General features: G+C 48.4%; 1 protein-coding gene across 4 annotated transcripts in view; it reads right to left on the bottom strand.

Moving 5' to 3' along the window:
• The window catches only part of vipas39 (VPS33B interacting protein, apical-basolateral polarity regulator, spe-39 homolog), a 50869-nt gene extending 30379 nt beyond the window's left edge, over positions 1-20490 (bottom strand). Inside the window, exons 1-8 of one of the 4 annotated variants that reach the window (XM_072493577.1) lie at positions 20188-20490; positions 18138-18227; positions 9272-9371; positions 8860-9006; positions 6926-6994; positions 4775-4839; positions 2494-2550; positions 1946-2038 (exon numbers count right to left, since the gene is read on the bottom strand). In XM_072493577.1, coding sequence (XP_072349678.1) covers positions 1946-2038; positions 2494-2550; positions 4775-4839; positions 6926-6994; positions 8860-9006; positions 9272-9371; positions 18138-18227 — 621 coding nt within the window. In that variant the 5' untranslated portion in view covers positions 20188-20490. The other 3 variants (XM_072493573.1, XM_072493576.1, XM_072493575.1) reach the window with 3 other exon arrangements.
• Between the last annotated feature and the right edge of the window lie 6670 nt (positions 20491-27160).

The raw sequence follows: 27160 nt of genomic DNA, 5'->3' as shown, positions 1-27160 counted from the left end.
TAAGAGCAGGAGTCGGCAATTTAATCTCTCGAGCCTGCTCCACTGCTCAATACGATAATGGCTGATCTCATCTTGGCCTCAATTCCACCGTCCTCCATAATCCTTCAACCCTTTGCTAATTAAAAATCTGTCTAACGCCTCCTTAATTTTACTCACTGTCCCAGCATCCACCGCACTCTGGGGCAGCGAATTCCACAGATTCACACCTTTTGGGAGAAGTGGTTTCTCCTCAACTCTTGTTTCAAATTTGCTACCCCTTAATCGCCAGTTCTCTAATGTTCCACAAGAGGAAGCATATGCTCCATGTCTACTTTATCCATACCGTTTATTATCCTGTTTACCTCAACTTGATCTCCCCTCATTTTTCTAAACTCTGGAGAGTGTAGGCCTAAACTGCTCAATCTCTCCTCATACAACAAACCCCTCATCTCTGGAATCAACCTAGTGAACCTCCTCAGAACTGCTTCCAATGCCACTACATCTTTCCTCAAATAAGGGGACCAAATCTGTGCACAATACTCCAGGTGCGGTCTCACCAATGCCTTGTATAGTTGCAGCAACATTTCCCTTACCTTTATACTCTATTCCTTTAGCTACAAATGCCAACATTCCATTCGCTTTCTTTATTACCTGCTGTACCTGCATGCTAGTTTTCTGCGACTCATGCATGAGGACACCCAGATCCCTCTATACTGAAGCACCCTGAAGTCTCTCCCCATTCAGCCTTTCCACTTTTCCAACCAAAATGGATGACCTCATATTAGCCCACATTAAACTCCATCTGCCATATTTTGACCCACTCACCTAACCCATCCATATCCATTTGTAAGATTCTTATTTCCTCATTGAAACTTACTGTCCCACTTATTTTAATGTCACCTACAAATTTGGCTATAGAACTTAACCCTGTATCCAGGTCATTAATATAGATTTTGTAAATAGCTGGGGCTCCAAGGATCACACCCTGTGGCACGCCACTAGTTGCATCTTGCCATCCATTTATCCCGACTCTCTGTCTTCTGCCCATCAGTCAGTCTTCTATCCAAGCTAATAAATTACCCCTAACCACATGTGATCTAACCTCGAGTATTAACTTTCGGTGCGGCACCTTATCTTTTTTTTTCCCAATTAAGGGGCTATTTAGCATGGCCAATCCACCTAACCTTACACGTGTTTGGATTGTGGAGGTGAGACCCACGCAGACAGTGGGAGAATGTGTAAACTCCACACGGACAGTGACATGGGGCCGGGATCGAACCCAGGTCCTCGGCGTCGTGAGGCAGCAGTGCTAATCGGCACCTAATCAAACACCTTCCGGAAGTCCAGATAAACTACATCTACAGGATCCCCATTATCCACTTGTTACATCTTCGAAGAACTCTAGCAAATTCGTCAAACATGGTTTTATGAAGGATAAATCATGCTGACTCTGATGGATTGTGTTTTCACTTTCCAAATGTTCTGATATTACTTCCTGAATAATGAATTCTATCAATTTCCCAACAACAGATGTTAAACCAACTGGTCTGTAATTTGCTACATTCTGCCTCCCTCCCTTTTTGAATAGGGCATTACATTAGCATTTTTCCAATCCACTGCCGGAGAACACTTGGACAGTGGCCTTTGGGGTCCTCCCTGGTTCTCTGCCCTCTCTGGGCAGAGGATTCACCAGTGACCCCCACCCATGAGGAATCACCAGCTGTCTCCTCACGTACATCCTCATTCTCTTGGGTGAAGACAGATTTGAAGTATTCGGTCGACACCCTACCAATGTCCTCTGGCTGCACCCACAGATTGCCTCCTTGGTCCCTAATCTTTCCCTAGTCACCCACGTCCCATTGATATACTTCTAGATTATCTTGCGATTTTCCCTACTTTTACCAGCCAGAGTCGACAGTGAGTGAACTGATACCAAGTTTGAGTGGAGTTTCCAATGAGCACTCACGGCAGTGATGACATTCCCATCATGCGTTCGAACTGCTTCATCCACAAGATGCAATTTGTCATTCAAGGAGCGAAACCTCTCCAAAGAGTACATCTGAAAACCAAATTGGTACAAGAATGGGCAAAAATGTTGGTTAAATAAAAATCAAAACTGCGTGCTTGTGTGCGTACACATAAACATACATGAGACAGTGACTATGTTCAAGTTTCAATCTTCCAAGTCAAATTTTAAAATTCTAATTTTGATGTTTTAAACCAGAGCTAGAGAGAGTTATTGGCCCGTGGCCACAGTCGGCCAGTGGCCCTAAGTTGCAGCAGAGAATAAACTATCTGTCCGACAATGCCAGGAAAGAAAGAATGTGTGAATGTCGAGGAGGTCAAGGGTCAGACTCAGCCGCCTCATGGTCCAGCAGACATTCAGCATCCAGACTCTCACATTAATCATGATGCTGGGTGAAGGGAGTGGCAAGTGCCCTGTGCCAGTGGAACTTGAACAAATTCAAGAAAGGAGAAGAGTGCAAAAGAATATTTGTTAATACTTCACCATACCTTTCCTTTCTGCATCTGCCGAACCGTCTCCGATGGACTCCAGTCAATTGAAATGTCCTGCGAAAAGGAATTGAGAAACACAATATGAATCCTAGTCAGAATCGTAACAGAACAAGATTCCCAATGATATATAATTAGTTCAGAGCTAGCGCTTTCAGGTTTTGTTTATTATTTTAAATAATCTTTATTGTCACAAGTAGGCTTACATTAACACTGCAATGGAGTTACTGTGAAAAGCCCCGAGTCGCCACATTCCGGCGTCTGTTTGGGTACACTGAGGGAGAATTCAGAATGTCCAAATTACGTAACAGCACGTCTTTCAGGACTTGAGACACGAAACCGGAGCAGCCGGGGGAAACCCACGCAGACACGGGGAGAATGCGCAGACTCCGCACACAGTGCCCAAGCCGGGAATTGAACCTGGGACCCTGGCGCTATGAAGCACCAGTGCTAACCACTGTGCTACCATGCCATTTATTCATTAATGGGAAGTGAGCATTGCTGGCAAGACCAATGTTTATTGTCTATACCTCATTACCCTCGAAGATGGTGGCGAGCCACCTTCTTGAACCATTGCCGTTTACTAGTGTCATGAGAATGTCGCTTTAAGAAATGTTTGGCTGCTCATATTACTGCAGTGATATCACAGTGTGGGTGGTGCTGGGCTGTCTGTCACCTTTTTACTTTCATTTTAGGCTGTTTGCTGCAGGGTGTGTTTTAATTTTGTTTTCAGTGTTGGAGCTGAAGCCAGACAGAGCAGGTGCACTGTTGATCTCTCGGCCATGAAAAGACTATCTCTTGATCATTTGGTGAATTCAGAATTATAAATGTTCTCAGTAGTGAACGTAAACCTAATGTGCTTCTGGTAAAAGGTGTTTTAAGTCTTATGGATGTTAAAAGGAAAGCTTAAAGGATTACTTAGTGTTGTATTCTTTGGGGGTTGTATTTGAATTGATGGTTGCAAAGATGTTCACTGTATGTTTTAAAAAGGTTAACTTGAGTTCATAGAATAAACATTGTTTTGCTTTAAAAAATACTTTTCCATTTCTGCTGTACCACACCTGTAGAGTGGGCCGTGTGCTCCCCATACCACAATCTATTAAAAGTTGTGGGTCAGGTGAAATCCATGATACACTTTGTGGTTCTCTAAACCCTGCCCCAAAACACTAGTGTCACTGCTACTAGCCTCTTATTGCATATTTTGCCAATTAACTGAACTTAAGTTTTCCAGCTATCATGGAGGGATATGATCTCCAGATCGTTAGTTCAGGCATCTGGTTACTAATCCTGTAGTATAATCATTACAGTAGCCCCAAAGGACAGCATTCATTTCATTTAAGTGGAATCAGGTTCAATGAACGAAACTATAAACAGTCGTCTCAATTTTTTTGGACAATATCTGGGCAATGTTTTCTAATTAACAGCATGCTCTGTTACAGAGAAGAAAATTCAATATTCCCCTTTTGGATTTACACAGCACATTTAACATGCAGCAAAGTATCAAGATGGCTCGCAGAGGAGGCACTATCATCACTATCATTAAAAGTGACTGGCGGGGGGGGTTTCTTTGGGGGGGGGGGCGGGGAAAGAGTGCTCTTCGCCCTCCGGTTTCGAATTAGAATCCAGGGCGGTGCAACAAAAATCCTCTCTCCCCATAGGAGCAGCTGGGCAATGGGCTCAATTTCCATGGTTCAGTCTCAGTCCGGTATCGCTGCCCAGGAGGAGATGGATGCAGGAAATCTATTGCTGTAACAGTCCTGCTCTAGGGTTTTGGGCAGAAGCTGCCTAGGTTACAGTTGATCCAGTAGAGTTTGCGACAGCGGCAACAACACTAACCAAAACTTGGGTCGAAGAAATTAGTTTGAAAATTTCTAGCCTTTAATCTCGTTACAGCACAAGTTCTAAAAGGCAGTTTCCTCTGACTGGGGAGCCGACACAATAAAGGAATGGCTATTTAGAACTGACAAGAGCAGAAGTTTCTTCAGAGGGTTGTGAATCTTTGGAGTTCTCCAGAGAACTATGGGCGCTCATTCAATGAGCATATTTGAGACTGAAATCAATAGATTTCTGAACACTAACGGAATCAAGGAATAACAGGAATAGACAGAAAAGTGGAATTGAGATAGAAGATCGGCCATGATCTTACTGAATGACAGAGTAGGCTCCGGGGCCGAATGGTCTATCCCTGTGCCTATTTCTGATGCTCCAAGACTACGGTGACGGAACCAGTTTACAACTCAACTAGTAACTTACACAGGTTTAAATTAATTAATTCACCCACCTTGTAATCGGCCTTTGATCTACGTAGATTGGGTGCATAGTTTGTGGTGCTTGAGCCGACGACAGCTGGCACAAAAGCATTGAAGAGTGGTGAATACCGTGACTATGAGAAAGCAAAATCTTATTTCTCGCTTAACTCTTAGTTGAGCGCTACCTCTGGTGACTAGCTGCTCCTCCAAAATAAGTCTACCCAATTTTCACAAAGCTACTGCTTGATCGGTATCCTCTCAACCACGTCCAACGTCCACTCCCTCCACCGTACACTGGCAGCAGTGTGGACCATCTGCAAGATGCAATGTAGCAACTCACCAAGGCTTCTTTGACAGCAACTTCCAAACCCACGACCTCTACCAACTACAAGGTCACAGGAACATCACCACCTGCAAGATTCCTCCGAGCCACATGCCACCCTGACTTGGAATTATATCGCCATTCCTTCATTATTACTGGGTCTAAATCCTGGAACTGTTTTGCTAACAGCACAGTGGGTTGCACATACAACACGTAGGTTGCTGTAGTTCTAGCCGCCACCTTCTCAAGGACAATTAGGATGGGCAACAAATACTGATCTTGGTGGCACTGCTTCTATCATACAAATAATCTTCTAAAAATCAACTCGCTCAAATGGAGGTGCCAACGCCAGGTCAAAGAGGCAGTCTTGAGAGTGGCTTAAGGGCTTCCTCCAGCCACTCTCAGCCGCTGTGAGACTCTTTACAAAAGCAGTGTGTGTTGGCAACCCTCTCGCTGATTCCTCCTCCTCTCCTTTAAGATGAGGGGGAGAATTTCATGATGGTCCCAGTGTACCGCAGCCAGGTTTGTGAAGCCCGTGACCATGAGCATGGTTCCTGTCACTGCTGCCCCCTCGTTGGGTGCACATCACCAACAATCTGTCCTGGTCCACCCACATCGCGCTACGACCAAGAAGCACAATAGCGCCTATACTTTCTCAGGAAAAGAAGGAAATTCGGCATGTCCACACTGACTCTCACCAATTTTTACTGATGCACCATAGAGAGCATCCTATCTGGCTGCATCACAGCCTGGTATGGCAACTGCTCGGCCCAAGACCGTAAGAAACTGGAGAGAGTTGTGAACACCGCCCAGTCCATCTCACAAACCCGCCTCCCATCCATTGACTCTGTCTACACCTCCCGCTGCCTTGGGAAAGCAGGCAGCATAATCAAAGACCCCTCCCACCCGGCTTACTCACTCTTCCAACTTCTTCCATCGAGCAGGAGATACAAAAGTCACACTAACAGGTTCAAAAACAGCATCTTCCCCGCTGTTACCAGACCCTCGTTTGGACTGATCTGATCTCTCACATCTTCTCTACTGAGTAGTACTACACTCCTGTATGCTTCACCTGATGGCTGTGTCTATGTATTTACATTGTGTATTTTATGTAGTGTGCATGTTTGCCCTATGCATTTTCTTTTCATGTACGAATGATCTGTCTGAGCTGCACACAAGAATAATACTTTTCACTGTACCTCGGTACGCTTGACAATAAACAAATCCAATCCAATAAAGACTTCAATAAAACCTTCTCCCGCTCCTGCCAACAATTTACATTATTTGGATACTTTCACTTCAAAAGAGAGGAGACGACCTGTGTTGACAGGATCTGGATTGCTCCGCCTGAACAGGTGGTGGAAGCTGATTCGATAAATAATTTCAAAAAGGGAGTTGGACAGGTACTTTGGGGACAGCGCAATTCAGTGAAACCCTAAGCAGCAAAGGTTAGTGATGCAGGAGAAATACTAAAGGTCCCACATATCCAACATGGAGAAATTATACATATCAGGCAGGGTTGAACAGGCTGGGGCTCATTTCTCCAGGGCTGGGTTGATGGACTCTTTTAATGTTATGGAAGGGTTTGTTAGAGCAGATTTGGAGATGGTGTCGCCAATTTTGGAGGAGGCCAAAATCAGGGGCATAAATAGAAGATCGTCACTAATAAATTCAGTAAGAGCAAATTCTTTCCCAAGAGAGTGGTTAGGATGTGGAACTCGCGACCATGTGGAATGGCTGAAGTGACTAAGCAGAAATGGGAAAGCTAGATAAACCCGAGAGAGGGAGGGAGGAATAGAAGGATATGGTGATGCGGTTACATGGTGGGAAGGGGTTAAAGCGGGATAAATAGAAAACTTACAATCAGAGAGTGACTGGAAACTTCCAGGCCGACTGATCCCAAATAAAACGCTCGATGGATCCCTTTTGCCTGCGGAATAAAAATGTTCCAAAATTAGGTTGAGTGCAGGACGGCCCGAAACTGACTAACACTTGTTCCACTTCCTTTATAAAAAGCCATATTTATCCACTGTCAGAATAGTTTGCCTTTACCATAGTAACAAAGGTCACAGTATCTTTCTGAATATGCCATTTAACTGAACACACATTTGAATGTGATTACCACCGTTGCTTTGCAGTGCAATGCACATGTATCCTGTTAGAAATCTCTGGCCAGCGAGACTGTCTACTTGCCACAGATTCACTTCCTGGCATCCAGCGACTCTGCAGTCAGGAATACAAATTGAAGGGCAGCACGGTGGCACAGTGGATAGCCCTACTGCCTCACGGGCGCTGAGGTCCCAGCTTTGATCCCAGCTCTGGGTCACTGTCCGTGTGGAGTTTGCACATACTCCCCGTGTTGCGGGTTCGGCCCCACAACCCAAAAATGTGCAGGTGAATTGGCCACGCTAAATTTCCCCTTAATTGGAAAAAATGAATTGGGTACTCCAAATCTATTTTTTTTTTTAAACAAAAAAAAGGAATACAAATTGAAATAGCAAGGACATTCTCCACTCAAAGGCAGCTACATTAAGACTGCCACACAACTGTAAGATTGGTAAACCCGCCTCCCAATTGATCAATTCCAGACAGCCAGGAGCTGAAGGATAGAACTGGATCCAATCTTTACATAATTTTATAAGCTTTAATTTGCAGAGATGCACATTCCAAGCATGCATTTCCAAGTCCACAGTTTCAGTCTTTCCTATTTATCTGAATTCCCAGTTAATGCTCTACCTGCATACAATTAAACACAAGTAACATACAATTAATACCAATCTCCTCAACCAGGGTTCCCAATACTGAAGGATACACACAGAGCACTCCTGGGTGTGGCAGTCAATAACTGGAATTGACCCAGTGCCTTTAACACAGTAAAATAACCCAACGCGCTTCACAAGCAAGAAAAAACAAACAGCTTTGACACCAAGCCACACGAGGAACTATTAAGGAAAGGTCACCAAAACTTGGTCAAAGTGATAGATTTGCTGGAACGTCCAGCAGGAGAGAAAAGGTGAGGCTTAGGGAGGGAATAATGGAGCAATAAAAATGAGGAATACACAGAAGGCCAGAGTGAGAGGAGTGTAGATATTCCGGAGGAAGATTGTAGAGGTGGCACGGAGGCATTAAAAAACAAGGTTGAGAATTTTAACATGGGGTACTGCCAGACTGGAGTCAATGTAGGTCAGCGAGCAAAAGGGTGATTTGGGTGGTGGGGGGGGGGGGGAGGACTTGTTGCACATTAGGACACAGACATCAGAGTTTTAGTTCCCTTTCCAGTTGAATACCAATGGCATGGATCATCATCACTCACACCAGAAGGATGGCATCACATGTGGCATCTCGGAAGGCACCCAGATCTTGTGGGTCTGGAAGGGAGTCACGCTGTCAAAGTTAGTGGTGCCCTGAGGCATTACTGTGCAGCTGCCAGAGTGATCCATACTCACAAGCCTAAGCGATGGCGAGGAAAATGTACGGGAGGGAGGGGGGAGGGGAGAATGTACCGGGTTTTTGGGGGGGGGGGGGGTGCACAATGTCACAGAGAGGTTTTCCTGTATATTCTCCTCCAGCAACAGCCCAGTGTTTTCCTCCCACTGAGGAAATTATATGGCTTCAGAACAGGATGGGGGTGCAATAGAATGTGCCTATTTACTATGCTCCACCCATTGGGAGGAGGAGGAGGGGGGGGGGGGGGGGGGGGGGGAGAGAGAGAGAGAGAGAGAGAGAGGGATCTTCCCTGCATTGCAATTTGTCCGCTCATTCATAGCACAAAAATGTCCATGAGGCGACCAATACCTTTGAAAAAGCTGCTGAGGGAATAAGCAGAGATAGGCTTGGAAAGAGAGGGCTGTGCGGTGTCAGAGGGAGATTTTGCAGGTCCCACGTCCCGGACTTCACCTGCTCGGATCCCTGTCGCACTCTCTTTGATTGACCACGAGATACCTGGGGAGAAAGAAATATTGAATTCAGAAACACATCGGGGGACGGCGCAGTGATCCAGATGTCCTTCACTTCCACTGCATTCCAAACACTTTCAATACCATTGCTGCCAGTTTCCAATGTTACTTTCTGCCCATTTCAAAGTGCAATGGGAAACTAGGAAGATAACAGGCGGGGCGGGAGGGGGAAAAAAAAGAGAACGGGCGGGCAGGGAGGGCGATGGGCGAACGGGAGGGAATGTCAATTGGGTTATGATTGCAGTACTTACTTCCAACTGGCTCTCCGCTCCAGCTCACCCTCTCTACATCGTCGTCATCATCATCCACAATACTGCAGATATTGTTTACTGCTCGCTTGGACTCTTTCAGCTGAAGTGAAAATATAACACAAACTGTCATACAAAATACAAGCAACCGTCAAAATGGCAGCCGAATACGACAAATGTCATGTGATTCCCCCAATATCCTCACACTTGCTAACTGGGATCACTGGCCAGCTCTAAAAGATATGAACCCCACACCAGTTACACTGGCTCCATCGCCACCCCTATTCAGTACAGTGCTACAGATGCGACAGAGTGCTATAAAAATAAATTTTGTTGAAACAAGTCTTACTCCAGTTGTCTAGAGCTTTGATGATTCACAGGTGGGACACTGTGTGCAGTTTTGGTCTCCATATTTAAGGAAGTATATATTTGCGTTGGAAGCAGTGCAGTGAATTGTCATTCGATGAGTCCCTGGGAAACAGAGCGTTGCCCTGTGTAAACTGGGCCTACACTCTCTGGAGTGAAACATACAAGAATCTGAAGGGGTTAGGGTAGTCACACAGATTATCTTCCCTGACTGGGGAATCTCGAACACGGGGCTGCAATCTCAGGGTCAGGGGATGGAGATGAGGAGAAGCGTCTTCACTCAAAGAGTTGTAAATGTTTGAAATTCTAATTTCTTATCATCTTATTTGGTGATTCTGTTATTTGTCCTTCAGACAATGTGTTCAAGTAAGAAAATGTATATATTTCCTACCTAGGTATTCTCAGGGAACCTGGTAATTCACAGTGCTTTGCCAGTAACATACACTTGATGAGGTAGACAACAGAATGAAGAAAGATATAAACAGTGACACCCCGATTCCCAGCCAATGATTACATAATTCCCTCATCAATCACACCCAGAGACCGCACTACTGTGACAAAGTCCAAAGACGTGCAGGTTAGGTGGATTGGTCATGATAAATTGCCCTTAGTGACCAAAAAGGTTAGGAGGGGTTACGGGGATAGGGTGGAAGTGAGGGCTCAAATGGGTCGGTGCAGACTCGATGGGCCGAATGGCCTCCTTCTGCACAGCATGTTCAATGATCTATGACAACAAATTGTAAAACATTACAATTCACAGGAGCTTGAAGTGACAAGGAGGGATATTCAATGTGAATTCTAAAACTATCCTCCACTTACTGCATTTTGCTGGAGGAATATTCAATGTGCATCATTAAATGATCCTCCACTCATTGCAATTTGTTGGAGAAATGATCCTACCATTACCTGAAGATGTTGCTCCATTTTTGGTCAAAGTTCTATTTGCTGTAGTTCATGAGGACTCTGTAGGCTGCTGTGCCGCATTATTTTAATAGATTTTGTTTGCTGAGTGAATGGACTTTGCTGCAAAAATGCACTGTTTGTCGTTGTGATGAAATCTGTTAATTTAACTTAAATTTGTAGTTTCAAGGCAGATCCTACCTAAAACAGAAACTGAACTGAAAAACAAAACAAAAAAGGAAAGAAACCAAACTGAGGTTTGGAAACCAAAACTTCTGGCCAACGGAACAGGTTTATAAAGATATGGATCAATCCAATCTGGGCCGTAGTAGTTGATGAGTCCACTGGTGAAGTTCAGACCAGCTGGAAGACGGAAGAAGGCAGTGTCCAGGTCCAGAAACTAAGAAAGGTTGCCGCAGCTGTTTCTGTTAGTTGAAGATAACATTGGTGAATCCTCCCCATCCAAACAGACCCGAGTAGGTTCTGCAGTCACATGCTATTTGTGGCAGGGGACTATGACCGTGGAACTCAGTTTGGCTCTGTGTTGCTGTCGGCTGGGGATCAGACTAGCTACGAGCAGGATAGGAGCTGAAATCCTTTATGAGAAAGACAGAGTTTGAAGGACTTTTTTGATTGAGGGTTATGACCAAAATCTCAGTGGACTGCTGAGCCAACTCATAAGATCTGTCTTTGATCTCTCTGCCATTAAATGTACAATTTATAGTTTACGGGAAAAATCTAACGGCCGCACCACACCCGAACCAGGGCACAATGGCTGGTAAATCTGTGAGAGGTTTCTTGCGGGATTTACCTGGCTCACCACACATCACGAGATCTAAGGGAATCTTGCGAAACGTTGCAATCTGGATCCTGCCCACAATGGGCAGAATCCAGATCTGGCTAATCTGAATATAAGGTGCTGCAGTAAGCAGCACATTGATATCCACTCGCCAGCGTTAGCCCAAGGCACAGCATCTAACCCCCTCGCCTCAGAAACCCGAGCGAGCACCGGTTATTGCTGGTCTCCACGAACAGGGACCAGGTGTACCGGCACTTTGGGGGGGGGGGGGGGGGGGGGGGTGTCTTCCAGGAGATCGGGGTACCCTGGGTGGCTGGGCTCTGGACAAGGAGGTACCCTAGCGCCCCAATACCACCTCGGCACCCTGGCAGTGGCAGGGTGGCATTTGGCCCATGCCGAGGATCGGACCCGTGGTGCCCTGCCCTTATTAGGTGGGGCGAGGGAGGCTCGATGACCCCCTTATAGGTGAATTGGGGGAGGGCTTCAGGGTCGCATTGGCAAGGGGGGGGGGGGCTGTCTCAAGATCGGGACGCCTCTCTTTCTGCAATGGCGAGCAGAGCCCCTCAAAACAGGAAATGGGACAAAGTGCAACCTCAGCAGGGCATTTCCCGCTGAGGCCCCAAAATGAAAACAGTCCCATTCGATTGCGGAGTCTCTCTCTCTGCTGCAAGCTCCGGGAAACACCTGGCTAAACCCGCTCAACATGGGACTCATTAAATCACGCCCTATATCTGCCATAATGTGCCTGTTAATTCACATTTAATACACGTTAATTCTACAAGTTAAGAATATGGGATAGATAGTATTTAGTGTTTGCTTTGTTGACTCTTGTTCAGGAACAGTTCTTCTGTTTTAAACCATGAAATCTTGAGATTTTAACATATTATTAAAAAAATTGGGGTTTAAAATTTTGGATACTTTGTAAAACAAAACACGAGTTTCCAATTAGATTATAACACCATTAGATCCTGCCAGCCATCAATTAGTTGGTTGGCGGATTTCCGGGTGCGGCGACGACCAGCTAAGTCGCACGTTTCGGCAGCTCCCGGTGGAAAGGACTTTTGGGCTCTTAATAGGAGCCACAACGGCAATTTTAACGGCTAAAAACACTGTGCGGTAAACCAGAAGGGAATTCCCCCTGGACACGGATGGAAAAAGGAGAGGAAAGTGGCCGGATTGCGGAAGATCCTCGAGAGCAGCGGCAAGGAAGGCAAGCACAAAGCAAGATGGCGTTGGAAGGTGGCCGTCTAGTATGGGGCCCGGACCAACAAGAGTTCCTGCGGCGCTGTGTGGAAGAACTTAAAAAGGAGATGAAGAAGGAGCTGCTGGCCCCGATATTACAGGCGATTGAAGGGCTAAAGGAGGAGCAAAAGACCCAGGAGCAGGAGCTTCGGGTCATGAAGGCAAAGGCCGCTGAAAATGAAGACGAAATACAGGGCCTGGTGGTGAAGACAGAGATGCACGAGGCACAACACAAAAGGTGTGTGGAAAGGCTGGAGGTGCTGGAGAATAATGCGAGGAGGAAGAATTTAAGGATTCTTGGTCTTCCCGAAGGTGCAGAAGGGGCGGACGTCGGGGCATATGTGAGCACGATGCTTCACTCGTTAATGGGATCGGAGGCCCCGACAGGCCCGTTGGAGGTGGAGGGAGCTTATCGAGTTATGACGCGAAGACCGAGGGCTGGAGAAATACCTCGAGCCATAGTGGTGAGATTTCTCAAGCTGTTAATCTTGCGACCCTGTAACTTTTCTCTCTTCCCCGGGTCGCGGGGGAGAGGGGGGGAGGGAGGATGAGGAATTGTGGGCGCCGGCCATTAGGGGTGGGGCCAAGTGGGAAACGCGGGCTTTGTTCCCACGCTGTGGTAATCATGGCGGGAACAGGGAAGCAGGAAGGAGGGGGCCTCGCACAGTGGGGGCCGAGGTCACGGGGAAGCCGAGGTCAGCCAGAGTTTGCTGACTTCTGGGAGCAACATGGGGGGTGCAATTACGCTAGAAAAGGATCTAGCGGGGGGGGGGGTTAACTGGGTTGCTGCTGCTGGGGAGAAGGGGGAGCTGGTACGGGGTGGGGTGGTCGAGGCGGGAGGGCGCCGCCGGGGGGGAGATACGGCTACGTGGGAACCGGGTGAGGAGCTGGATTAAAAAAGGGGATGGCTAGTCGACAAGGGGGGGGGGGGTTAAGAGCCCCCCAACCCGGCTGATCACGTGGAATGTGAGAGGGCTGAACGGGCCGATTAAAAGGGCACGGGTACTCGCACACCTAAAGAAATTAAAGGCAGATGTGGTTATGTTGCAGGAGACGCATTTGAAACTGATAGACCAGGTCAGACTACGTAAAGGATGGGTGGGGCAGGTGTTTCATTCGGGGTTAGACGCAAAGAACAGGGGGGTGGCTATATTAGTGGGGAAACGGGTACTGTTTGAGGCAAAGACCATAGTGGTGGATAGTGGGGGTAGATATGTGATGGTGAGTGGCAGATTGCAAGGGGAGGCGGTGGTTCTAGTGAACGTATATGCCCCGAACTGGGATGATGCCAATTTTATGAGGCGTATGTTGGGACTTATCCCGGACCTAGAGGCGGGAAAGTTGGTAATGGGGAGAGACTTCAATACGGTGCTGGACCCAGGGCTGGACAGATCGAGGTCCAGGACCGGGAGGAGGCCGGCTGCAGCTAGGGTGCTCAAGGACTTTATGGAGCAGATGGGAGGAGTAGACCCCTGGAGATTTAGCAGGCCTAGGAGTAAGGAGTTCTCGTTTTTCTCCTATGTCCATAAAGTATATTCACGGATAGACTTTTTTGTTTTGGGAAGGGCGCTGATCCCCAAGGTGACAGGGACGGAGTACACGGCTATAGCTATCTCGGACCACGCTCCACATTGGGTGGACCTGGAGATAGGGGAGGAAAAAGAACAGCACCCGCCCTGGAGAATGGACATGGGATTATTGGCAGATGAGGGGGTATGTTTAAGGGTGAGGGGGTGTATTGAAAGGTACTTGGAGCTTAATGACAATGGGGAGGTTCAGGTGGGAGTGGTCTGGGAGGCGTTGAAGGCAGTGGTTAGAGGGGAGCTGATATCTATCAGGGCACATAAAGGAAAGCAGGAGGGTAGGGAAAGGGAGAGGTTGCTGAAAGAACTTTTGAGGGTGGACAGACAATATGCGGAGGCACCGGAGGAGGGACTGTACAGGGAAAGGCAAAGGCTACATGTAGAATTTGACTTGTTGACTACGGGTAATGCAGAGGCACAATGGAGGAAGGCACAGGGTGTACAGTACGAATATGGGGAGAAGGCGAGCCGGTTGCTGGCCCACCAACTGAGGAAGAGGGGAGCAGCGAGGGAGATAGGGGGGGGTGAGAGATGAGGAGGGAGAGATTGAGCGGGGAGCGGAGAGAGTGAATGGTGTGTTCAAGGCATTCTATGAAAGATTATACAAAGCTCAGCCCCCAGAAGGGAAGGAGAGAATGATGTGCTTTCTGGATCAGCTGGAATTCCCTAAGGTGGAGGAGCAGGAGAGGGCGGGACTGGGAGCACAGATTGAGATGGAGGAGGTAGTGAAAGGGATTGGGAGCATGCAGGCGGGGAAGGCCCCGGGACCAGACGGATTCCCGGTGGAATTTTATAGGAAGTATATGGACTTGCTGGCCCCGCTTCTGACGAGAACCTTTAATGAGGCTAGGGAAAGGGGGCAGCTGCCCCCGACTATGTCAGAGGCAACGATATCGCTCCTCCTAAAGAAGGAAAAAGACCCGCTGCAATGCGGGTCCTATAGGCCTATTTCTCTTTTAAATGTGGATACTCAGATTCTGGCCAAGGTAATGGCGACGAGGATAGAGGACTGTGTCCCGGGGGTGGTTCATGAGGACCAAACTGGGTTTGTGAAGGGGAGACAGCTGAACACGAACATACAGAGGTTGCTAGGGGTAATGATGATGCCCCCGCCAGAGGGGGAAGCGGAGATAGTGGTGGCGATGGATGCCGAGAAAGCATTTGATAGAGTGGAGTGGGATTATCTGTGGGAGGTGCTGAGGAGATTTGGCTTTGGAGATGGGTATATCGGATGGGTACAGTTGCTGTATAGGGCACCGATGGCGAGTGTGGTTACGAATAGACGGGAGTCTGATTATTTCCGGCTTTACAGAGGGACGAGGCAGGGGTGTCCCCTGTCTCCGTTATTGTTTGCACTGGCGATTGAGCCCCTGGCCATAGCACTGAGGGGTTCCAGGAAGTGGAGGGGAGTGTTTAGGGGAGGAGAAGAACACCGGGTATCTTTGTATGCGGATGATTTGTTGTCGTATGTGGCGGACCCGGTGGGGGGATGCCAGAGATAATGCGGATACTTGGGGAGTTTGGGGTTTTTTCGGGGTATAAATTGAACATGGGGAAAAGTGAGTTGTTTGTGGTGCATCCGGGGGAGCAGAGCAGGGAAATAGAGGATTTACCGCTGAGGAAGGTAACAAGAGACTTCCGGTACTTGGGGATTCAGATAGCCAAGAATTAGGGAACCTTACACCGGCTTAATTTAACACGATTGGTGGAACAAATGGAGGAGGACTTCAAGAGATGGGACATGGTGTCCCTGTCACTGGCAGATAGGGTGCAGGCGGTTAAAATGGTGGTTCTCCCGAGATTCCTCTTAGTGTTTCAGTGCCTCCCGGTGATGGTCACGAAGGCTTTTTTTAAGAGAATCGAGAAAAGCATTATGAGTTTTGTGTGAGCCGGGAAGACCCCGAGAGTGAGGAGGGGGTTCTTGCAGCGTAGTAGGGATAGGGGGGGGGCGGCTGGCACTACCGAGCCTAAATGATTATTACTGGGCCGCCAATATTTCAATGGTGTGTAAGTGGATGGGAGAAGGGGAGGGAGCGGCGTGGAAGAGATTGGAGAGGGCGTCCTGCAAGGGGACCAGCTTACAAGCAATGGTGACGGCACCGTTGCCGTTCTCACCGAAGAAATACACGACAAGCCCGGTGGTGGTGGCAACATTAAAAATTTGGGGGCAGTGGAGACAGCATGGGGGAAGGACGGGAGCCTCGGTGCGGTCCCCGATAAGAAATAACCATAGGTTTGTTCCGGGGAGAATGAATGGGGGATTTGGAGCATGGCAAAGAGCTGGGGTAGTACAATTGAGAGATCTGTTTGTAGATGGGACGTTTGAGAGTCTGGGAGCGCTGACGGAAAAATATGGGTTGCCCCAAGGGAATGCATTTCGGTATATGCAACTGAGGGCTTTTGCGAGGCAACAGGTGAGGGAATTCCCGCAGCTCCCGACGCAGGAGGTGCAGGATAGAGTGATCTCAGAGACATGGGTGGGGGATGGTAGGGTGTCGGACATATACAGGGAAATGAGGGACGAGGGGGAGATCATGGTAGATGAGCTGAAAGGGAAATGGGAAGAAGAGCTGGGGGAGGAGATTGAGGAGGGGCTGTGGGCTGATGCCCTACGTAGGGTAAACTCGTCGTCCTCGTGTGCCAGGCTAAGCCTGATACAATTCAAGGTTCTACACAGGGCGCATATGACTGGAGCACGGCTCAGTACATTTTTCGGGGTAGAGGATAGGTGTGGGAGATGTTCGAGAAGCCCAGCGAATCACACCCACATGTTCTGGTCATGTCCGGCATTACAGGGGTTCTGGGTGGGGGTGGCGAAGGTGCTTTCGAAGGTGGTGGGGGTCCGGGTCGAGCCAGGCTGGGGGTTGGCTATATTCGGGGTTGCAGAAGAGCCGGGAGTGCAGGAGGCGAGAGAGGCTGATGTTTTGGCCTTTGCATCCCTAGTAGCCCGGCGCAGGATATTGCTTATGTGGAAGGAAGCCAAACCCCCGGGCGTGGAGACCTGGATAAACGACATGGCAGGGTTTATAAAGTTAGAACGGATCAAGTTCGTATTAAGGGGTTCGGCTCAAGGGTTCACCAGGCGGTGGCAACCGTTCGTCAACTACCTCACAGAACGATAGAGGGAATGAAAAGGAAGAAAGACAACAGCAGCAACCCAGGGGGGAGGGGGGGGGGGGAATTGTATCTTTGGAGAGTAACTATTTTTGACAAGGCAGTTGCCATTTAGTTTTGTTTTTGTTTCTGTTTATATATTATTTATTTATTTGTTTAAAACTGGCCACTGTTATTTTTATTGCTTTATTGTTGTTTAAAAGAAAAACTATGTACTGTTATGTTTGGCCAAAAAATCTTGAATAAAATATATATATTTTTTTTAAATTAGTTGGTTGGCATGGCTGCGTCAACAGACACTCAAAACAAAGAATGAACAATCCCCCAAGCAATATAAAAGAGTCGTCTAATTGAATGGTGGAATAGGCAAGAGGAGCTGAGTGGCCTACCCCAGTCAGCCCCAAAAGAAAATAAGTGATAACTGATCCCAACCTGTACACGGTGGGAAAAGGTGTGGCACAGGGGAGTCCAGACACTTTGACACTAAAGAGGGGGAGAAGATTGAATAGACCTTAACAGTTCTCAGGTTAAAATAAATGTATTAAATAAGCTGCTAAACCAAGATCTAATAGCTCCTTATGTGGCTCAGATCTTGTCTGCTTGCACAGAGGCATTTAAGACTCTATAATACTGTCCAGACAAAGATCAAGGAGTTCTGGTAACCTGGGCAATGTTCCTCCTTCAAGTAACTCCAAAATCAATAGTATCAACCAGCCAAATATCGATTTGTTGTTTGTAACATGTTGCTTTGCACAGATAATTGCTCCAACTGTCTACAGAGATGACCCCAATGGTTGAGAAGTTTGCAATGCAAACTTTAAAAAATAATCTGATTGGGAAATTTAAACAAAGGCAATTTACTCACCTCTGTATACTCTTCGTCTTCATCAAACACAAAAGCTTTGCATTTTGTGCTGTTCCAATAATCTTCTTCGTCATTTTTAGTTCTGCTCATCTGCAAATAGAATATAATTTTTTTTTTTTTTTAAATAGTGTATTCACAACTTATATTTATATAGCACCTTTAAAGTAATGATACGTCCAAGGTACTTCAGTGGAAAATTAAAGAAGTTTGATACTGATCCGCATAAAGAGACATTAGATCAGATAACTAAAAGCTTGGTCAATGGGTTAAGTGTCTTAAAGGAGGAAGTGAGGCACAGAGACAGTGAGCTTTAGGGAGCGTGTTCCAGAGCTTGGAGCCGAGGCAACTGAATGGTTAGCAATGGTGGAACAATTATAATTGGGAATGCACAAGAATTTAATTTATTAATTTAATTTTGATGTTTATTACTGTCACAAGTAGGCTTATATTAACACTGCAATGAAGTTACTGTGAAAATCCCCTAGTCGTCACACTACAGGACCTGTTCGGGTACACTGAGCGAGAATTCAGAATGTCCAATTCACCCAACAAGAAGTCTTTCGGGACTCACGGGAGGAAACCGGAGCACCCGGAGGAAACCCACGCAGTCACGGGGAGAACGTGCAGACTCCGCACAGACAATGACCCAAGCAGGAATCGAACCTGGGACCCCTGGCACTGTGAAGCAACAGTGCTTACCACTGGGCTACCGTGCAGAATTAGGAGAGTGCAGATAAACAGACGGGTTGGAGGACATTACTGAGATAGGGAGGGGCAAGGCCATGAAGGGATTTGAAAACAAGGATGAGAATTAATCACAATGTTGATAAAATATCAGAATCATCTCCGGGTCACTGTCTGTGTGGAGATTGCACATTTCCTCCGTGTTTGCGTGGGTCTCACCCCCAAAACCCAAAAAGATGTGCAGGTTAGGTGAATTGGCCACGCTAAACTACCCCTTAATTTGGAAAAAAAAATAATTGCATACTCTAAATTTATTTAAAAATATAAAATACAGGAATAATCTCTAACTTTAGCCCCTGCTGAAATTTCTCTACTCTTTGCAAGGTTCCGTTTGCTATTTCTCCAAACAGATTTCAAGTTAAGAGTTCACTGGTGTCTCAGTGGGGATCAATGGTCCAATCTGCTCAGCTGATCTCGGGCAAGGCAGCAATGGAGAAGGCACAGAATTGACCCGCAAGAGCGATATAATCAACCACAACGTTGCCATAGAACTATAGAATTCCTACACTGCAGGAGGCCCATCGGGTCTGCACTGACCCTCTGAAAGAGCACCCTACCAAGGCCCACTCCCCTGGCCTACCCCTATCTAATCTGCACATCTCTGGACACTAGGGGGCAATTTAGCATGGCCAATCCACCTAACCTGCAGATCTTTGGACTGCGGGAAGAAACCGGAGCACCCAGGGGAAACCCACGGAGAAACAGGGAGAACGTGCAGACTCTGCACAGTGCGTGTCCCAAGGTCAGAATTGAACCCGGGCCCCTGGCGCTGTGAGGCAGGAGTGCTAGCCGTACCCTCCAGAACAGAGAAGCCTGCGAACATCGAATGTCTAGTTTCAAACTGCATCAGTCACTTGGGACTGGAGGGTGAGCTGTGGGATCTGCGGTCCAGCGAGAGGTCTGCCTGCATGGAGAGGGAAAACTGAAACTGTGGGTGAAGGGTGGCAACAACGGTCTCCTCCCAGGAGTCAAAATTAGGAAGTGGATACTGACCTAGATTTCAGGTAATTGTTTTTTTAAATGACAAACGAGAACAGAGGGGGAACAATCCGTCACAAAGACAATGGAAGTGTAATGCTGCAAGCTGACCCTCTGGAGGGGTTTAGCTGCCCTTTAGTGTTGGCAGAGGCATTCTCAGGGCACAAAACTGATTCTCTCTCACACACACACACTACAGTAACAGGGAATAGACCACTTTTGTTTTAAACACCGGGTATATCTGCTGGCGTTGTTTGTTTACTATACTCATGATTACATATAGGATATCAATGCTTCCACCCACTCAGTCGCCCCTGAATTCACTCACTTCCCTGCATCAGCCTCTTCGGGAACAGGCGGTCTGCGCCTGCGCCGTGCGCAAGGCTCGCCGGGCGTTGTAGTTTCCGAGTCGGTCGCGGAACTACAGCTCCCGCGGGCCGTGGGCTTCCGGCGCCGCTGAAGGCCTAACCGCCACTTTCGAAACGCGAGGAGAAAATTAACGCCCTGTTTCTGCGGCAGCGGCAGTCGATTTTGTCCTTTCTTCTGCCGCTTTTTCATCGTGGAGCCGTCGACGGAGTTTCGCCCCAGGGACGTTTACTGCGGCTACACCGCCGGTGCAACGATGAACTAGTCCCGTGCAGCAGCCAGTGACCTTTTCCTATGGGCCGTAAGTGTCTGGCTGTGGTCCCCAATCAGCCTCCACACTTAGCTCAAACTTTTATTAATGTTTCCAGCATTTTGCTTTTTTTTCAAATAAACCTTACGCATTTTTCCTCCACCAACCCAATTCCAAAATACAGACAGAGACCAATAAAATGGGCAGACAACTTTTGGCAGATGGAATTTAGTGCAGGTCAAATAAACGTCTAGTGATTTAGGAATAATCCAGAGTGTGTTAAGAATTCCACAAACCTACTGGACAGAGCCCGAACACCACTGGACGGGACCAGACAAAAATGGGAGGACGAACTGGGGACAGAGGTAGGATGGGGACTCTGGAGCGAAGCACTGAGCAGGGTGAGCTCCACCTCCTGCGCAAGGCTAAGCCTAATGCAGCTCAAAGTGGTGCACAGAGCGTACCTGACCAGAACCCGAATGAGCAGGTTCTTCCCGGAGGTGGAGGACAAATGTGAACGGTGCCAGAGGGGCCCGGCCAACCACACCCACATGTTTTGGGCTTGCCCCAAGCTTGCTGGATTCTGGACAGCCTTATCCGAGGCAATGTCCAAAGGGATGGGGGTGAAGCCATTCCCAATAGTGGCATTCTTCGGGGTATCGGAGCAGCCAGAGCTACGCATGGGGAAGGGGGCCAACGACCTTGCTTTCGCTTCCCTAATCGCACGCCAGACAATCCTGCTCGGCTGGCGATCGGCAGCACCACCCAAAGCTGCAGACTGGCTCACTAACTTTCTTGGAATTTCTCCACCTGGAGAAGATTAAGTACACCATTCGAGAGTCAGTGGAAGGCTTCCTGGATACTTGGGGGCAGTTCGCCGGCCTGTTCCAAAACCTGTTCGAGGCCAGCAACGAGGAGTAAGCCAGGGGGAAAAAAAAGATGAAGAACCAAAGGGAATGGGGAAACCACAAGAGAAGAGGAAGGGTGCTGAAACCAATGGGAGAGGGGGGAGGAAGGGGGCATATCATAGACCGATCCAGAGGGCAGCAAAATGTACGTAGTTAGTCAAATGAAGGACAAAACAAACGTCTCTGTAAAATAAAGCAAATTAGTGCGGGCAAGAAAAATGTAATGTCTATAAGTAACAACTGTTTATAAATATGAGAAAAGCCAATAAAAAGATTTTTAAAAAATAAAGAATTACACAAACAATCAATTTAAGATTATCAGTTGAGCTCACAGAAATGGCTTACTTACCCTTCATAGAAATTACATATATTCATATGGAATTCCTTGCCCAGTGAAGCATAGAATCATAGAATTTACAGTGCAGAAGGAGAATTTACAGTGCAGAAGGAGGCCATTCGGCCCATTGAAGAGTACCCTTCCCAAGCCCACAGCTCCACCTTATCCCCATAACCCAGTAACCCCACCCAACACTAAGGGCAATTTTGGACACTAAGGGCAATTTGGCATGGCCAATCCACCTAACCTGCACATCTTTGGACTGTGGGAGTAAACCGGAGCACCCGGAGGACACCGGAGCACCTGGAGGAAACCCATGCACACACAGGGAGAACGTGCAGACTCCGCACAGACAGTGACCCAAGCCGGGAATCGAACCTGGGACCCTGGAGCTGTGAAACAATTGTGCTAACCACCATGCTACTGTGCTGCCCTTAAAAGACAGAAGCAGTAGAGGCTCCTTCATTAAATGTTTTTAAGATAAGGATAAAGATAGATAGTTTTTTGAAGAATAAAGGGATTAAGTGTTATGGTGTTCGGGCTGGAAAGTGGAGCTGAGTCCACAAAAGATCAGCCATGATCTCATTGAATGGCAGAGCAGGCTCGAGGGGCCAGATGGCCTACTCCTGCTCCTAGTTCTTCTGTTCTTATATTTCATAGAATTTACAGTGCAGAAGGAGGCCATTCGGCCCATTGAGTCTGCATCGGCCCTTGGAAAGAGCACCCTACCCAAGGTCCACACGTCCACCATATCCCCATAACCCAGTAACCCCACCCAACACTAAGAGCAATTTTGGACACTAAGGACAATTTATCATGGCCAATCCACCTAACCTGCACATCTTTGGACTGTGGGAGGAAATCGGAGCACCCGGATGAAACCCACGCACACACGGGGAGGATGTGCAGGATCTGTACAGACAGTCACCGAAGCCGGAATCGAACCTGGGACCCTGAAGCTGTGAAGCAATTGTGCTATCCACAATGCTACCGTGCTGCATTGCAATTTTTAAAACACTGCTTGGAAGGACAATCACCTACCTGGTGCATTCTCCATGGCAATGATTCAACCCATCACAGTCAACCTGCCAACCAATCAGCACACTTTTCTCATACAGTTTAAATCGTTGCACCCTTTGAAATGTTGCATTTTTGTGCCTGTCCTGATGAGTGCAAGATGAAAAGCTTTGGCAGCATGTCTCTATTGTCAGCAATAATCAAGTTCTCAATGTCTTCATTTTAAAATTCTCATCCTTGTTTTCAAATCCCTTCTTGGCCTTGCCCCTCCCGATATCCCCAATTTTAATTGCTCCACCTTTGCTGGCTGTGCGTTCATTGCCTACGCCCTAAACTCAGAATACCCTCCCTACATCTCTCTGCCTCTCTACCTAATTTTCCTCCTTTAAGACATTCATTAAGACCAAGATCTTAAATCATTTGGTCTGACCTAATATCACCTGAAGCGGATTGGTGTCATAATTTGATTTTTGGTGCCCCTGTGGAGCACTCTGGGATGTTACAGTATGTAAAAGGTGCGATGTAAATATGTCTTTCTTGTTGACATAAAGAAACTCTCTAATATAGTATAATAATCTTTATTGTCACAAGTAGGCTTACATTAACACTGCAATAAGGGCAGCACGGTGATGCAGTGGGTAGCACTGTTGCCTCACAGCGCCGAGGTCTCAGGTTCGATCCCGGCTCTGGGTCACTGTCCGTGTGGAGTTTGCACATTCTCCCCGTGTTTGCGTGGGTTTCGCCCCCACAACCCAAAGATGTGCAAGCTAGGTGGATTGGCCGCGCTAAATTGCCCCTTAATTGGAAAAAATGAATTTGGTACTCCAAATTTATAAAAAATAACACTGCAATGAAGTTACTGTGAAAATCCCCTAGTCAAGGGCAGCGCGGTAGCACTGCAGCCTCACGGCGCCGAGGTCCCAGGTTCGATCCCGGCTCTGGGTCACTGTCCGTGTGGAGTTTGCACATTCTCCCCGTGTTTGCATGGATTTCGCCCACACAGCCCAATAGTGTGCAGGGTAGGTGGATTGGCCACGCTAAATTGCCCCTTAATTGGAAAAAATGAATTGGGTACTCTAAAAAAAATTTTTTAAGAAAAAAAGTCGCCACACTTGGGCGCCTGTTCGGGTACACAGAGGGACAATTCGGAATGGCCAATTCACCTAACAGCACGTCTTTCGGGATTTGTGGGAGGAAACCTAAGCGCCCGAACGAGACCCACGCAGACACAGGGAGAACGTGCAGACTCCGCACAGACAGTGACCCCAGCTGGGAATCAAACCTGAGACCCTGGCGCTGTGAAGCAAACGCTAACCACTGTGCTACCCTGCCGCCTCACAACATAATGAATGATTAGGGTCTAGAATGAACTGCCCGATAGTGTGGTCGAGGCAGATTTGATTTGGGTTATCAAAAGGCAGTTGGATAAAAAAAACAGCTTTTGCAGGCAGCTGGCATGGACATGACCGGCCAAATGTCCTCCCTGTGTGATGTAATTTTTATATGGTACCATTTTAAATGGGGTGCAGGAACAGGGAGATCTATATGCATAGAATTATAGAAAACAGGAGGAGTAGGCCCTTCGTGCCTGCTCTGCCCTTCAATATGATCATGGCTGATCCTCCAACTCAACATCACACTCCCACTCTCTCCCTGTACCCCTTGATGCCTTTAGAATCCAGAAATCTATCTACTTCTTTCCTAAATATGTTTAATTATTTGGACTCCACACCTGCTGTGGTAGAGATTCCAGTTTCATCACTGATGTACCGTCAATTACCACGAGACGAGAATGGTGGAACAATCGAGGCTTTATTGAACAAGATGTTGTGCCTCCTGTAGCTGGAACCAAAATGGCTGCAGCTGAGGAAAGCCCACACTTTTATACGCCGCCTGCTGGGCAGAACCAGCAGGCAGGGATTTATCATCGTACCTCTAATATACGTGCAGTGCCGTAATACATATAATACACCACATTCACCCCCTGTTAAAAAAAGAGTCTGGCGTGGGTGGTGAAAACATTACAAGTTAAGTCTGTCGGGGGCCTTGACCCTCCTCCGCGATCGCCTCAGTCCTGGTGGTGATGTGGACGCCGACCTGGTCACCTGTGACTCCGGGAGCGTGTTGTCCTCGTCTTCGTCACCCCTGAGCGGATCCACCCCTGAGTGGGAGGATGGATCCTGCTGGGGTGGGGGCTGCGGTGAGGTTCGCTGGAGGGAGGGTGAGTGGCGCAGGAGTGAATGAGGCATCCTGTGGGGGGGGGGGGGGGGGGGGGGCGGTGTCAGGTCGGGGGTCGTGGGTGGGGACCCAGCGGGTGCCAGGTCCCGGAGGGAGACTGTGTCTTGGCGCCCGTCGGTGTGTGCCACGTAGGCGTACTGCGGGTTTGCATGTAGGAGGTGGCCTTTTTCGACCAAGGGGTCCGATTTATGGCTCCGCACATGCTTCCGAAGGAGGACAGGTCCAGGAACTGTCAGCCATGTTGGGAGCGAGACCCAGAGGTGGACTTTCTGGGGAAGGCAAACACACATTCGTGAGGGGTCACATTAGTCGCGGTGCAGAGGAGCGATCGGATGGAGTGGAACGCGTCGGGGAGGACCCACTGCCAGCGGGAGACCGGGAGATTTTTAGACCGCAGGGCCATCAGGACGGCCTTACAGACCGTCCCATTCTCTCTCTCCACCTGCCCGTTTCCCCGGGGGTTGTAGTTGGTCGTTCTACTCGAGGCAATGCCCTTGCTGAACAGGAACTGACGCAGCTCATCACTCATAAAGCAGGATCCCGGTCGCTGTGGATATAGGTGGAGAAACCGAATAGAGTGAAGGTGCTGTGCAGGGCTTTGATTACCGTGGCAGAAGTCATATCGGGGCATGGGATGGCGAAAGGGAACCGGGAGTACTCGTCAATCACATTCAAGAAGTACGCGTTGCGGTCGGTGGAGGGGAGGGGCCCTTTGATGTCCACGCTGAGGTGTTCAAAGGGGCGGGAGGTCTTCACCAGGTGCGCTCTATCTGGCCGGTAGAAGTGCGGCTTGCACTCTGTGCAGACCTGGCAGTCTCTGGTGACGGTCTGACCTCCTCAATGGAGTAGGGCAGGTTGCAGGCCTTGACAAAATGGAAGAACCGGGTGACCCCGGGTGGCAGAGGTCATAGTGGAGAGCCCGGAGTCGGTCCACTTGTGCGCTGGCACATGTACCGTGGGATAGGGCATCAGGGGGTTCGTTGAGCTTCCCCGGGTGATACAAGATCTCATAATTATAGGTGGAGAGCTCGATCCTCCACCTCAAGATCTTGTAATTTTTGATCTTGCCCCACTGTGTACTATTAAACATAAAGGCAACCGACCGTTGGTCAGTGAGGAGAGTGAATCTCCTGCCGGCCAGGTAATGCCTTCAATGTCGCACAGCTTTCACAATGGCTTGGGCCTCCTTTTCGACAGAGGAGTGCCAAATTTCGGAGGCATGGAGGGTGCGGGAAAAGAAGGCCACGGGTCTGCCCGCCTGGTTGAGGGTGGCGGCCAGAGCTTCGCCCGATGCATCGCTCTCCACCTGAAAGGGGAGGGACTTGTCGACCGCGTGCATCGTGGCCTTGGCGATGTCCTCCTTGATGCGGTTGAAGGCCTGGCGGGCCTCAGTCATCAGGGGAAAAACTGTGGACTGAATGAGTGAGAGGGCCTTGTCCGCATAATTAGGGTCCCACTGCGCGTAATAGGAGAAAAACCCCAGGCATCATTTCAGGGCCTTGGGGGAGTGGGAGTTCCAGGAGGGGGCGCATGCGGTCGAGGTTGGGCCCTAGCACACCATTTTCCACTACGTAGCCAAGGATGGCTAAGCGGTTGGTGCGGAACACGCATTTCTCCTTATTGGATGTGAGGTTAAGGAGTTCGGCGGTACGGAGGAATTTTTGGAGGTTTGCGTCGTGGTCCTGCTGATCGTGGCCACAGATGGTGATGTTATCTAGGTACGGGACGATGGTCCACAGTCCGTACCAGTCAACCATTCGGTCCATCTCTTGCTGGAAGACCGAGACCCCATTAGTGACGCCGAAGGGAACCCTAAGGAAGTGATAGAGGCGGCCATCTGCTTCAAACGCTCTTGTCCGCCCGTACCGTTTGGCAAAGCCAACCCTCCTCGGTCCCTGTTGCGTTCCAAGAACCCTCTCCTAACCCTCGGGGTCTTATTTGCCCACACATACCCCATAATACTCCTACCTACTCTCTTGAAAAAGCCCTTGGTGATCACGATGGGGAGGCACTGAAACACGAACAAAAACCTCGGAAGGACCACCATTTTGACCGACTGCACCCTACCCGCCAACGAGAGCGGGAGCATGTCCCATCTTTTAAAATCCTCCTCCATTTGCTCCACCACTCTGGTCAAATTCAGTTTATGTAGGGCCCCCCAACTTCTGGCTATCTGGATCCCCAG

Source organism: Scyliorhinus torazame, chromosome 2 (assembly GCF_047496885.1).
Source record: "Scyliorhinus torazame isolate Kashiwa2021f chromosome 2, sScyTor2.1, whole genome shotgun sequence".
NCBI classification, from domain to species: Eukaryota; Metazoa; Chordata; class Chondrichthyes; order Carcharhiniformes; family Scyliorhinidae; genus Scyliorhinus; species Scyliorhinus torazame.
Note: the sequence above shows the minus strand (reverse complement) of the source record. Positions and strands in the feature narration are given on the sequence as shown.